Below are 13,899 nucleotides of genomic sequence, written 5' to 3' on the forward strand. Positions count from 1 at the left end.
TTGCCTGTTTATTTCAAGGAGTATGAATGCACAATGGCCACCGGTGTCATAAATATGCTGTACACGGAAACAACCAGACTTGAGAAGCTCAGGAGGGAAGATATATTCCATTGCTGCGGCTGCAAAAGCGTGCCCGAATAACTCGGCCGCTGGAGAGGTGCCGGCATTTGAGATATTCAAGTTGATACCCACTCAGAGTTCAGGGCCCAGGGGATTCAGGGTAAGACGAACCTACAGCTTTATCATGTATTATCCCATAAAATCTTCATATACCTCATTATTCTGCTTAAAGAGAAACATGAAATTCTCTGCTTATGCTTAGAAAATTACAACTAGACAACATATCCAGTTGTTCGCTCTGCTGTGTTGTCAGAGAGGGTGCGAAATTAATGAAGTCATCTAGCACCGCATGTCTCCGACATTCCCATCCTGTATGACTGAATAGTAGCATTGCCTTCTGATATCAGCTACTGCTTAAATGAGCAGAGTGGTGGGAGCTCAGGGCGTGAGGAAGTTGCAGTAGCACATTGACTTAAATTGGCGCCCCACATGCATCCGAAAGTCGATGTCTGGCATTGTGCCAGTCAACCAAAGATGTCGGTATCCACCTCCTCCATCGTAATTCATACCACTCTAACCGAAGTCTATACCGCAGATTGATCCTTTATCACTGCACTAAAGGTCCAGCTGGAATCTAGGATGTGTTCGAATCCGTTCCCCATAATGAAGAAAAATCCAAATCAGCGGAATTAACGCCAGTCCTATAAACGCCAGCAAACTATTACCCCAACTTAGCCCGAGAGCACCATACATCCTACTACCACACAATGGAAGAAAAGCCCCTCCAAGACTCCTAAATACAGTATTTGCGGCCGTCGCGCTTGCGGCGTAGGCAGTGAACGCATCGACGAGATATGTGGTCACGGGCATGAAGATCGTTATCATACCTATCCCGACGAACATCGTTCCTATGATAGGAACCATCCAGTGGGTTTTGTACTCTGCTGTCCAGCCATACCATAATAAACCAATGGGTACCAAGGAAGACCCTACGATAAGAGGCGAGAGGCGATATTCTGGTTTCATCTCGCCACCCTTCGCCATATTTTTCACTATCAAGTCTGAGACCGCGCCGAAGGCGATGAGGCCGATGAATTGGCCAACGCCGATCCCTAGGTATGTTAATCCGACATTGCTTGCGCTGATGCCATACTGATCCTCGAAAACTACTGTCATGGTTGTAAATAGCAGGTACAGAAAGCCATAACTGATAGCAGTGCATATGGAGAGGCCCAGCACGATGGGTGAGAAAAGTAGCATTTTGGTCGGTCGCACAATTGATGCGAAGAGTAGTTTTATTGGAGGATCTTCCGATTGTAGAGCTGATTGAAGGGCCTGATTGCCTGTTGATTTTCGGAGACGGCGGACCCTGCGCTGCAGGATGGTCGGCGGGTACGTCTCTCGTTGGAGGATGACGGATAAAATGAAGACGGCGCTGGTCTATACAATGGTTAATGTCTCATTAACATCCCAAGCACATCGTCCACTCACTACTATGATAAGGAACCAAAAGTCCCATCGCCATCCCAGAGATTCAGACAGATACCCGCCGGCAATCGGCCCAATTGTGGGTCCCAGCAAGACCGGCAACGTCCAAACAGCCATTACCTTTCCCCGCTCGTCCTGCTTGAAACAATCTGCTATGCTTCCTGGACCAACGGTTAGGGGGCAAGAGCCTGCAAGTCCTGACAGGAAGCGGAACGCAATGATCATCGGCATATTGACTGATCTCGCACAAGCGACATTGAAAACAATAAACAAGACAGTAGTGATATGGTATAGAGGCAGTCTTCCGTACAACTCACTCAAGGGTGCGATTATGAGTGGGCCAAATGCATAACCTAGGAGATAGACAGAAACAACGAAAGAGCCCAGATCCGCATTCGTAGAGTGGAAATCCTCCATGACCATGGATATACTTGGAGCAAACATGGACGAAGCAAAAGGGCTAATGTCATGGTCAACTAAAATCCTACATTTTGCATGCAGAAATCAAGGAGAACGTACGTAAGCAGCGTTAATGTAGAGAGTAGAATGACCGTGACCCATTTCCTTCTCGCGGGCCAATTCACCGCCATTTCGGGATCATCTGGGCCATCCCAGTCTATGATATTCGCAGTCTTTTCCTGTGGAGACGATTTCTTTTGGTCGTCGGCAGTAGCTGCTGTACTTTCGACGTCATAATCCTCAGCTTGCCAGCGTAAGCGGGCTCGGTCATAAGACGTAGCTGGGTGCAAAGTAATTGATGTGTGAGCGTCCTTCGTAACAGGAGATTGCAAGTTCGCCTCTAGAATTTCTTTCTTATCCATGATGAGCTCAAACAGGAGAATTTGATGTTTACTGGGTGTTCGTTTATTAGGGGGTAAAGAAAAGAAAGCGCGTGCGTGTTGTGAGTCAGGCGAAATCAGACATAGGCAACAAGCTGAATATTCTGGACATTGACGGAGGGCATGTGGACCAGCTTTAGCCTAAAGAGTCGGATTTGAGTGTAGAAAGAGATGTGAACTGATGTAGAAGTCTTATATATTATTGGCGGATTTAAGCGGGGTTATTGCGGTAGTGACCGCGAGGAGATCGATGGACAATTTTTAACGCGCCATGATTATGGAACATCGGTACTGCAGGGCCAGGGCTCCAAGCAGTAGATGAATTTGCCTTCAGTTCGGCATTTGTTTGACACTCTGTAGAATTTTGAGCCCCGTTCCACGGCTATGCTACGCCAGCCGATGAGATCAGGATAAAATATAGGCCAAGACTCAAGTCTGCGGTGTATGAGGCGTGGGTTAGGTGATATCGACCACCATCTGGTGGCTGTACATTTCCCAGAACGCGCTACCTGAGCCTCCTAATTTCGGACTTCACGAGCTACGTCTCGGCTTTGTGGACAACACCTTAAGCCGACAGTGCACTGACTACATACTCTGTCTCTTGAGATACCCATCTGTATTCTTTTCTGGGTTCACCAGTTCAGCGACTCTACCTCATGAGACACTATACCTACCATTTTGTGGGATAGTTATTAGTCTATATATGCGCAATGAGATGCCAATGCACCTCGGTAACGCTGCAGTGCTGACATCCTTGCGGAGGAGGTGCTATCTGGAACTGACGGAGTGTGACCCCCACTTGAGCTGTGCGGCGCACACAGCTGCGGACCCGTGAGATTCAATTTAGTGTGGTCCCGCTAAGTGTAAGCAGCCTGCATTTAGAACGCCACATGCTGAGCTTGGACACTTCCGCTAAATAAGACAAAGAGGCTCTAAGCGATCAACATTTGATACAACTGGCAGACTGCTGCATAAATGACACCGACAAGGTCCCAGTACTGCGGTGGCACTATTTCCTTGACATTCTCAACTTGTAATTCGATCTACATATATATAGAGGCGTCTTCTAGCATAGACTAAGCGTTATTCGTACTTTGATAATTAACAAATTCGAACCGCCAACAACGAGCTCGTACTAAACGTGCCGTATGCTGAAGAGTTTTGTCGAATCTGAATGAAACATTCTCAGCATTCTCTCAGTTCTCCCAGTTACTTCTTCCACGGATATCTCTTCCTCAATAATGGGCATCCAATAAAAAGTGTCGAAACTCTCATTCTCAGGCCGTTGCTGATCAATTCGATTAATGAAATCTTTTCTCTTCTAAATGATCAATTACGGCGATAGGCTCTCGAGTCTACAGGACAGGCACACTGGGTCTGAACGCCCCAGAGGGGCCACAGTAATTGCTGAGCCACCTTTTCCGAGAGTTGGATGCCAAGTTGGAGAGCAAGTTTGATCATTTTGATCGCAGAATATTCAGTCAGGTGAAACTTGTTCCGGAAGAGATGATGCACTTCTCCAAGCATGCAGACTGCAAGCAAATCGTAAATTGGTCAGGTGCTTCTACATTTCACATGGAGTTGACGTGAGTTCCTACAAGGAAAGTAGAGCTGCCAGATCTGACGTCATCTAGGAGCTTTCTCCGTTAAGGACAATTGATGATATAGTGTAGTCTCAGTCCCAACGTGCACGTGAATTTAGTATCAGCTACGGCTTAGACGAGCTTCAGCCGGCGCAAATTAGAAATCGCCTTAGGAAATATTTTACGTTGGAAAACTATTGCCCGCGGCAAAACATGATCATGGCTACCGCCGCTATGCGCAAGGAGCAATGTATCGTGGGGTAGAGTGTCAGGCGAGTTAATTAGATTCCATGAGCAGCGGCTGCAAGTTAGCTATGGATCGGCATGAATGTCGGGCCGATTTTCCTTATTCATATTCGTATCTGTAACCAGACAAACTATCTATATACCGTATCCGTATCCATATCCGCGTAGATTACTCTTACATTCATATCCGTATATTCGTCATAGTCATACCTACGGATAATACAGATATGCCACATCATCACTTTTAAACGAACTGCTTAATCCATTCGGTTTGAGGCAATGGATCGTCTAAAGATCATGATTCACTGCCTCACAAGCCTCTTTTGATCCGGCGATTCAATGAGTCGGTGCAGTATTCATTAGTAAGGCTTGATCTATTCGCTTGAATAAGCTCACTATGCTCAGTGGATCACTTAACCGAACGCTCCAAGTACTTGATTATTATCCTGACTAATATAATAGGCAATTTTGCAGGTATATGTGGTCTTCGGATTCCATAATGTGCTACCTGAATCAGTGGCTCAATCCACTGATTGGTCTGTTAATATGATTCAAAGTACTACAATGCAATTCGATAAGTGGAAATTCGAATAGACACTGGCTGATTCCTAGTCGGAAGAGGTTCCGAGATCTCCGTGCGAGCCGGCGTCCAGCCAATTATAGTTTGAACACTTGAACTTTATGCCAAAATAGGTCATAAGTAACCACCAAGAAATGCCGTTTCGCTAAGCTTCTTCGGGACTCTTCTCCGTGGAAACCTTGTTTAGGCTTTGTCCTATATGTTAAGGTTGGGCACTTGACACGCCAGAAGTGGAATTTGCTTTGTTTGAATCATCACTAGAGAAACACTCCACGTGTTAGGCTCAAGTTGACATCAGGCATACGTACCAGCTGACCCCTTAGGTTGTCCATTTGTTTGTTAATCGTTAAATGCGTAGTTGACTGACAGACACGAAAATGCCAGTGGTGGCGCTCCCATAGCTTCCTCACAATATCACAGTCCTGCGAGACCTCCGCGGTTGGCAAATTCGAAGGACCGATGCCACAGCATTGTCTCCAACTGGTATTTTACCTTCATTTTAATCCCGATTTTATTAACTTTAAGTGCCTTCATAATGGCCTGCCAGTTCCAGGTGTGACACTTTCGCACGCCAAACCTTCCTCCCTAACCCCACAGCTGTGTGTGGCTGCAGTGTTGTGGGATCCTAGTCTGATATCCACGGTCTGACGCAACTCCTCCCGGGTGCTAAGCTGAAGTCCGGATAGTACACCCACTGATTTGGCCTCTTAAGCTCCCCGAATGGTGGTGATCTAACACCCTCGTCGATTTCGTTTCTGGACTATTTAATTCTTAGGCAACCGTCACAGACCAACGCAGCGCCTTGGTCATCACGTTAGGGTACCTTCCATGATCTCAGTAACGCGTTGGGTTTCATGCTTTGAGAGGATATCATGCAATAACTCTTCAGCTGGTGATAAACTACTTATTAAGTGACATGTGGGCGCAATATCTTTAGGGCACAGCAAAGTGGGCAGCGGAGGAAGTCCTGGTTCGAATCAAATCACAACAGACACAAAGATCACGCACGTTTCAAACCATTTTCTGCAAGCTACTTCAACATCACACCAGGCTGCATTATCTTATTACATCAAGAATCTCATTGACGGTGAACCCGATCGTCTTACGCCAGCGTTCGCGATCACCACACGCGAGGGCGTAACCAGCGAAGTGGTATAAAGTCCACTAGAATCTCAACCACAGTCGCAACCAAGAAGGACACTGTCCAAAACGTCACAGCCAAGATAGCCACTGTCGAAGAAGTCTCAGCCAAGGAAGACCCAATGGAGAGTGAGATATCCGAAGTACTCAAAATCCTCCGTCGCCCGCTACCAAGTGACCCGGTGCTCGAGTTCGTAGTCTCCGACGACGGTTACAAGGAAATCATTGAGGAGAGAGAAACGTCCAACCGAAAGTGAGAATTTATTCTGTTTTATCACTGGGGACACTAACTTTAGAAATAACATTAGGTATAGCGGTATCGTAAGATGGAAAATCACGTACAGCAATTATTTGCTTTCCCACATATCTCCATGAAGCCGCGGGCGGCGACACTATGGTGAGCGAAGTCGTAAGAATGCTGCAGAACGCTGGCGTAGGCGATGACATTACATCGAGAATAAGAAGGATTGGACCCGCAACGATCAATTACTCTAGCGACAGATCTTATAGGGAGCCTGATAGATTGATTGTATTTGAGGACACCCAATCCGATAATGCCTATAGAATTGTTATAGAGGTCGGATTCTCTCAAACATATGCCAATCTCAATCGAGCATGCCTGTGGTGGATGGAGCAAGGGAAGCTCCGGTAGTAGTGTCGCTGCGTCTGACAGAGAACCACAAGGGTTCTGGAGCCGCGACTCAGGTATTCGGAGGGCCGAGGACCCTTGAGAAATTATTGTAGCCGAAATAATCCCTCTTGAGAAAGTAATATTCCCAGAGTCGATTAAGCAATCTATTCGGGTAAACGGAGCAACCTTGTCCTTCTGCGTAAAGGATATTCGCCAATCCATTTTCTGTATAATACATTTTTTCTGCATCACTTCCTGCAAAATTGATATGATCTTAGCGTGCACGCTTCATAAACCTCAGGAAATGCATTGAGATTACCGTGAGATTGCCGGCTATAGTTGTTAAAAGGGGCCCTTTTCTAAATTTCGACAACGCTAATCCTCAGAAGCGGGAGGTTGGAATTGTCGTAGCGGGACGGGTCCACAGAATTTAGTTTTATAACGTAAAGCTGATTCAATTTAAAGAAATCGGTGGGGTTTGAGTTTAGCTCTCAGCGTAACCGTGGCGACTTGTATAGAACTGCGCAATCAAAAATGCCACTAGGATGTAGTAAGCTTTATGCACAAGCGATGCATAAACGACGTCTGTAGAAAATCAAAATGTCTAACCTGAAATGGCCTAGCGCATTAGTTGAAAAGTTAGAGTAGACCAAGGGGGGTTTGATTTGCCAGATAACACCTGTAATCCCCACATTTAAACGTTATTGTCATCTATTCACACCCACATTCATTCATCGCAACAGAATCATATCAGTATGACATTTGCCCAAGGTCTGGAAGGAACCGATGGACATGCGAAATGGTTGGACAACCGACAACCTGTATTCTCTGCCCAAGAAGATGGCAGTCTGAGACTGACTTCGCAGCCAGACACAGACTGGTGGACTTTCCCCGGACACAATGCCACCAGTGGCCCGGCTTATGTGACGACAGTGTCCGGCACCCATCTCGATCGTGATTTCCAGGCGTCGCTCCTAATTAAAGGCAATTGGATTCAACAATATGACCAGGGAACTCTATTTCTACACTTCACGACAAGTGAAGGCGTCAAATGGATCAAAGCCGGCGTAGAGCGTGAGAATGAATGCAATTACGTTAGGTAGGTTGCTTTCGCCCAATGACAGACTTCATATTGCCTTTGGCTAAGTGTTTCATTTGCTCTGGATTAGCGTTGTAGCGACTCTCAAATACTCCGATTGGTCGATCCTGGCACCTCCAGGTTCCCTCGATTTGTCAAATCAAGCCGTCAAAATATACGCGCAAAGAAAGAAAGACGATCTCGTCTTTTCGTTTGGTAGCAAGGAATCGACAACTGAGAATTCGATAATGATGAGAGAGATCAAGGGATTTTTCCATGATTTGGAGATCTACGACTTCAACATCGGAGCCATGGCGTGTTCCCCGAGCAAAGTAGATGGTGTTTCTGTCTTGTTTGAAGATTTCCGTTTGGAATGGAGTAATGAAGAGTGATTGACGCGCAACGACGGTCCGTCTCGATTCCCATATTATGTAATAGATAGTAAAAACTATATTATGGAGGTTTACAACACCGCATTGCTAGCCATCAGGGTTTATTCTCGAGGGCAGGCGTTAATCCTATCGTCAATCTGACGGCCCTCGAACACGACCCTACAGTACCGATACAGAGAAATGCAAATACTAGATTCACCCATCTAGACCAGAAACGTCGGACTTCGGATCTTTGCCGAGTGGCGGCAAGTCGCGGGCTCTGAATGTCCGCGTCAGTGCTAACTCCGAAGTGGGATTGATCGTCGCACGATCAGCTATGTCCGGAATTGCCTGATTCGATGTACAGCCAACTCAGTATTTAAATGGGGATCGGCACAGATAGACGGATTACGGATATATCCGTGGATATCCGTCATAGATACGAATACGAGATGGAGAATCTGCGGATATGGATATGGATACGGATACACAGTTCCCCTCGGATAACGGATATCCACGGATAGGATCAACAAATTATAAATACGTAAAGTAATAATATTGAGATAGTTGAAATGAGTTGTGAAATGTTCAGTTATTGGGAATGGATGCTGCTGCAATGATCTTGTTCCGTGGTTGGTTGCGAAGGGAGGAAGGAAGTAATATGAGTCTGTTCGGTCGTGTAGCTTTCGAGCCCCACTTGTGGAAAGTCTGTGGCAGTTATCGCATCGCCAGTCTGGTCACTGTACGTACCGGAAGTGGGTCTTCATGTATTTGAATTTCTTTCTGTTGCCCTTGAATTTAGACCGTGTGATTGATTGAAAATGGTTGGATTCTGCATGTGCATATGAATAATTCTTCGAATGCTCAGAGATTGCGACGTAAATGCACTTTGTAGTAAAAGTAGTATCCGATTATCCATGGATATCTGTGGAGCATGCGGACATGGATACGGACAAGCCAGTTTAAATGTATATGAGTACGGATACGGATTACCTTGATACGGATGCGGACATGATTAAGTCAAAATTGGCCAGGATATTATCCGTGCCGATCCCAATCAGTACACGAGCAATCAGCGAGTATGTGTAATTCACAAACGGCCAATAGGCGTAACTGACGAAACGCAGCTGAGTCTGTTTATATCTTTTGCGGTAGATAACGCCTTGTCCTCAAAGCCAAGCACAGCTAACAGAGCCTTTCTCAGCATTAGCGAGCGAAGGGCAATATGTTCGCAAATCGCATTGTAATAAACTGCATTCTGTCGAAGAGTCTCCGGACACTGGCAGTAATATTACAAGAAATATTTACAACGGAAATTCTTCTAATACTTGTTTTAACATTGTACAGGGACAATAGTCCGACAACTCGAAGAGGTATTTAGTCACTCGGCCAATGCCCAGGTTGCAGAAAATCAAAAACATCCATCACATTAGCAAAATCATGCCAATTCTCATCAAAGATCCCGAAGCCAGGGCTAACCGTCTCTTTGATGCCTTCTGGCCCATCTGTCTGAATCTCGATTCGCTTACATTCACGCATGCGAAGGTGCGTCATCATCCTCCGTAGGCCGTTGGCAATGTGGAATGTAATATGCTTTTCGCTCGCCCTGACGCCTGACATCAACGTTATGATTCTCTCGACCATATTGTATACTTGAGCTTGATCGACGTTGAGCGAAGTTGCCTTCCAGTTCCACGCGATCTTGAGCAAAAACACGGTCGAGAAGGCGACCATTGCATGCGTGTAGAGGTTCACACCAACAATTGAATTGCGGATATCAGGCTCTTCGAGGACCATGTTAAGAGTCGCTATCGCGGAAGATATAGCCATGTCTGCTGCCTCTTTGCGGTCGGTGGATAACTTCGCGCTGGGTGTAATGGAGCGGAGGGAAAGAGAGTTGATTTGGAATTTTGCAAAATGATAATGCAGGGCCACGCCTTTGGATGGATACGTTCCGACATAAGGACTGACCACTGCTTAAGAGTTAGCAAATCTCATATAATAACCAGTAAATTGCTTACAATGCTGCGGCTGCCAACGCAGCCTCCACCGATCTACTTCTACGTTAAATTCACGAATTCGCACAAAAGAATCCTCCGAAATCTCCTGATCCGTATCTGACCCAAACAAATCATACGCTTTGGACAGAATAGCAAACAGAGTAACCTGCGCTATAAGGCGAATATCACGCTGACTACTCTCAGGACACTCAAGGAACGTCTCGAAATTCCTGATCGCGACGTCCTCACGGATAATCGGCGGGCGCCCATACGCGGTACTGAACTGGTGGTCGAGCACGTAGAGGAGGTACCATACTTCTGCCCCTTCGTATTGAGACATGTCACCCTTGAGCATTTTGCGGACACATTGGTGCAGGCTCATTTCGGTTGCTATACTGACTGCCCGACTAGATAGTTTCCAACTCAGGTCCGAGAGCCAGAAGGCCCCGATTGTGAGCGCTCTGATATCGTCTAGCGTGTGGTAGCGGTTCAATGTCGACTGCGACACTAAGCTGACAAATTCCTTATAGCACGTATTCAACAAATCTGTGTCATTCGGAATATGTAATGCAGCAACTGCCAAAATCGCCGCAGTAAGCAACGACGACGCTCGCCGTACTGACTCAAGATCCGGATGCAACATCGCAATCCCGCCCCACAAAAACTGATTTATTGTCCGGCTGTAAACCGAAAAGAGCATCTCCGCTTCATCCAGGGAAACGCATCCCCGTGATATGAGGTCCTGCTCAAGAACAGACTGAGGACTGGGGCCGTTGCTAACGCTGTTGAGGTTGCTGCGGAGATTGCGGAGTTTGGTGACCTCATAAAGACTTCGCATTGGTGCCGCTACAAGCTCCGATTCTTCCAAGGCTGGTTCCTGCGAGTTTTCGCGCGTCATGGCCATGGCTGAGGATGTATTCGTGTGCTCAATAACAGCGGCCGCTTGCGGTGCACCTGGCTCCATAATCGTTGCGCTTCTATGATGAGTAACAGCATAGGTTGACAAGTCAGGCATCTCGTTTCGTCGAAGTAGATCATACACAGCGGCCCGCACTTGTTCAAGTTGCGAGACATAGTACGATTTCCACCTAATTAATGTATATTCAGCTCAATCCCCGTTTCTTTACTCTGTAGGACGTACTCATGGCTTTCTTCAATAAATTGATGAAGCTCGTTATTGACAACGCACTTATGCCCCTTCTTGATGCATCCGCTGCAACTCGGCTCGCCGGCCTTCATCTCGCACTTGATCTTTTGGCGCTTGCATTCGGAGCCTTGGATAACAAGATTTAGCATGACTGCTACAATCAACTTCTACAATCAGTCGACTTACACGCGCGGACTTTGGATACCTTAAGAAGCGGATCAATGCGACCCCGGGGGGTGCGGCCATCAGCGCCCTCAGACCCAGTGTGTGGTCTTTTGACAGCAGGCATTGTTGCGAGGTGTGCCTGGAGAGAAAGAACTCACGGCTGGCGTTGATAAGACATTATCCAGCGTTGATGTAATTTGAGTTTCGTGCGAGCCCCGCATTCCCCGCACAAAGCTCAAAACCTACGCTAAAAAGGAAAACCTTCCACATTGGCGATCCCGCAAATTTATTCGCTCATGAAATAATAAACTTTAGTGGTAGTTTACAACAACACATTTTAAGTAATTATAATGCATATCGAAAGCCGCGGGCACGTGCATCCACGTCGTCGCTGTTCTCGATATTCTCCTCCTCCGCTTTCTCCAGCTTCTTATTTTGCCTGGCAAGCATCAGACGAATCCCAAAAGACATTAGCGCTACGGACAGACAAATCATAGAATTCGCACTGCCACCAGCGATATATCTTGGACTTGCGGATTTAGGGTACAAGTACGATCCGTAAATTGACGCCGTATTACCAAACATATTACAGATGGCGATCACGGCTGAGCGCTTGACGAGGGGGCGTGGGAATGTGCTTGCAATCCAGGCAAGGATGATTTGGTAGGCAGAGACCGCACCCATGGGCATCAGGAACATGGCGAAGAAGCGCGCGCCGGTGTTACTTGTTACTGTCGCGACGACATTGCCGACACAGGAAATGAGCATGAGGACGATGATGTGTACGGATCGGTCACCTACACGACCCGAGGAGTACGTAGCGAACAGCGAGACTAAGAATGTGGTGAACCACACAGGCGCGGTGAGCAGCAGCGTCTCGATCTTGCCGTAGCCCAGCGTATTGACTATGGACGGGAAAAAATACTGGAACGTCTGAGAAAGCAGTGAAAGATGCTGAAATGCGAGGAAAAGGTACACTCGGTAGTCCTTGAGCGCGAGATTGAGACCTTCTCTGAGGGTGACGGAGCTTACATCGTCTGCCTCCTTCGCATCCATGACAAGTCGCCATTGTGCAAAGGCGCGCTCCTCTTCGTCCAACCACTTTGAAGATGCAGGGAAGTTGGGAAGTAGCACCCTACCGCTCGTAAGAAAATGACTAAGTCGCACAATAAATGAATACGTACATCGACATCAAGGCGATACCGATCGTGGCGACACCCTCAATAATAAACAGCCACCGCCACCCTTCAATTCCATGTGCGCCGCTGAGGTTTCCAAGCACTCCAGCACCGATTAGTCCACCAAACATGTTCGCCATGGCATTGCCGCTGTAGAACCATGCGATGCGATAGGCAAGCTCTCCACGCGTATACCAAGAGCTCATCATCATAATCGCGCCAGGGAAGAACGGAGCCTCGACGATACCGAGCATGAATCTGCACGCGATCAAACCTCCAAACGAGTGGACAGCGGACTGGCAGCAAGACACGATACCCCAGACAGTCATCGCGGCTCCTAGATAGACTGACGGGCGGACCCGAGTCAAGAGAAGGTTAGAAGGAAGTTGCATGAGCAGGTATCCCTAGACTGTGGTTAGCTTGATTCATTCCCTCAAGGAATTCTACTTACGACGAAGAGAATACTGGTCGCGAGATTAAAGTCTGTGCCTGTCATGTTGAGATCGGCCTCGAGTGTACCAAGACGCGCTTGCGAGAGATTACTGCGATCCAAGAAATTCAGTGTGTACATCAACACGAGAATGGGAAGTAGTCGAAAGTCGACTTTCACTAAGAGCTTTTTCGTCATATATGCCTTCCATTCATCGTCCTTGTTGGCGAATAGAGCGTAGTACACCCTGTCTTCGTCTTTGACGCCCTTAAGGATGGCGACTTTGTTTACCTTGACGTCTTCGACCTGGTCAACCTTCTCTTTGGGGAGTTGCGATAGGGATTCCATACTTGGTGATTTTTGACAGATAGAGTAGTATGAGGCGACAGTCAGGATTGGGAGGGGTAGTCCTTATATTGTTTCGGAGACAGACAATGCGCACGATTGGAGGCGGAATTTGAGGACTGTCCAAGAATCGGAGGACGTGCGATCGGATTCCCTGTAAGGCGGCTTCGGATGCCAAGTCATCGAATAGTCAAGTGGTGGAAATCAGGCAAGCCACAATATACACACAAAAGCAACTGCAGGACCCATTTGACCTTTAGTTGAAAGATATCCGTGTCAATCAGCCGATATTTGGCGTCGGAGTTTTGCCGAGCCGAGAACAGGAAGTCGCGTGTAAAGTGAAATGCACGATGACAAAAAAGGGTTAGGGCTGAGCCGCACGATACCCCACACCGGCACAAACTCCGATAGTTGGGTTAGGGGCTCCCGCACTCGGCCCAGAAGCGAGACTTCTTCGGAACAAGTGCGGGATTAGCCACGAACTGGCAGGAAGAGGCGTTTATTTATCATCATGCAACCTCCTACACTCAGTCGACCATTATCAGACCTCCTACACTCAGTCGAGCATCATCAGACCTCCTACACTCAGTCGACCAGACCATCGTATCCAACCAGCCA

The 13,899-nt window shown here is 47.2% G+C and overlaps 5 protein-coding genes across 5 annotated transcripts; 1 reads left to right on the forward strand and 4 right to left on the reverse strand.

The window, feature by feature from the left end:
* Positions 1-187: 187 nt before the first annotated feature.
* On the reverse strand, positions 188-2,566 carry V1508DRAFT_423102 (major facilitator superfamily domain-containing protein). The gene is made up of 3 exons (XM_066941126.1): positions 2,068-2,566; positions 1,552-2,008; positions 188-1,500 (listed from the first exon to the last, which is right to left on the reverse strand). The coding sequence occupies exons 1-3, from the start codon at positions 2,367-2,369 to the stop codon at positions 676-678; spliced, it is 1,584 nt and encodes a 527-aa protein (XP_066793947.1). The 5' UTR covers positions 2,370-2,566; the 3' UTR covers positions 188-675.
* Positions 2,567-5,773: 3,207 nt separating this feature from the next.
* On the reverse strand, positions 5,774-7,074 carry V1508DRAFT_232431 (uncharacterized protein). The gene is made up of 2 exons (XM_066936318.1): positions 6,279-7,074; positions 5,774-6,222 (listed from the first exon to the last, which is right to left on the reverse strand). The coding sequence occupies exons 1-2, from the start codon at positions 6,814-6,816 to the stop codon at positions 6,104-6,106; spliced, it is 657 nt and encodes a 218-aa protein (XP_066793948.1). The 5' UTR covers positions 6,817-7,074; the 3' UTR covers positions 5,774-6,103.
* Positions 7,075-7,253: 179 nt separating this feature from the next.
* V1508DRAFT_457366 (uncharacterized protein) lies at positions 7,254-8,116 on the forward strand. The gene is made up of 2 exons (XM_066942678.1): positions 7,254-7,666; positions 7,737-8,116. The coding sequence occupies exons 1-2, from the start codon at positions 7,323-7,325 to the stop codon at positions 8,035-8,037; spliced, it is 645 nt and encodes a 214-aa protein (XP_066793949.1). The 5' UTR covers positions 7,254-7,322; the 3' UTR covers positions 8,038-8,116.
* Positions 8,117-9,176: 1,060 nt separating this feature from the next.
* V1508DRAFT_232451 (uncharacterized protein) lies at positions 9,177-11,482 on the reverse strand. Its single transcript, XM_066936319.1, has 4 exons — positions 11,350-11,482; positions 11,158-11,290; positions 10,038-11,104; positions 9,177-9,989 (listed from the first exon to the last, which is right to left on the reverse strand). Exons 1-4 carry the CDS (start codon positions 11,450-11,452, stop codon positions 9,394-9,396), a joined length of 1,899 nt encoding a protein of 632 aa, XP_066793950.1. The 5' UTR covers positions 11,453-11,482; the 3' UTR covers positions 9,177-9,393.
* Positions 11,483-11,596: 114 nt separating this feature from the next.
* Positions 11,597-13,703, reverse strand: V1508DRAFT_423111 (major facilitator superfamily domain-containing protein). The gene is made up of 3 exons (XM_066941127.1): positions 12,958-13,703; positions 12,513-12,910; positions 11,597-12,463 (listed from the first exon to the last, which is right to left on the reverse strand). The coding sequence occupies exons 1-3, from the start codon at positions 13,282-13,284 to the stop codon at positions 11,674-11,676; spliced, it is 1,515 nt and encodes a 504-aa protein (XP_066793951.1). The 5' UTR covers positions 13,285-13,703; the 3' UTR covers positions 11,597-11,673.
* Positions 13,704-13,899: the final 196 nt, after the last annotated feature.

This window comes from Lipomyces doorenjongii, assembly GCF_038497915.1.
Source record: "Lipomyces doorenjongii strain NRRL Y-27504 unplaced genomic scaffold V1508scaffold_55, whole genome shotgun sequence".
NCBI lineage: Eukaryota > Fungi > Ascomycota > Lipomycetes > Lipomycetales > Lipomycetaceae > Lipomyces > Lipomyces doorenjongii.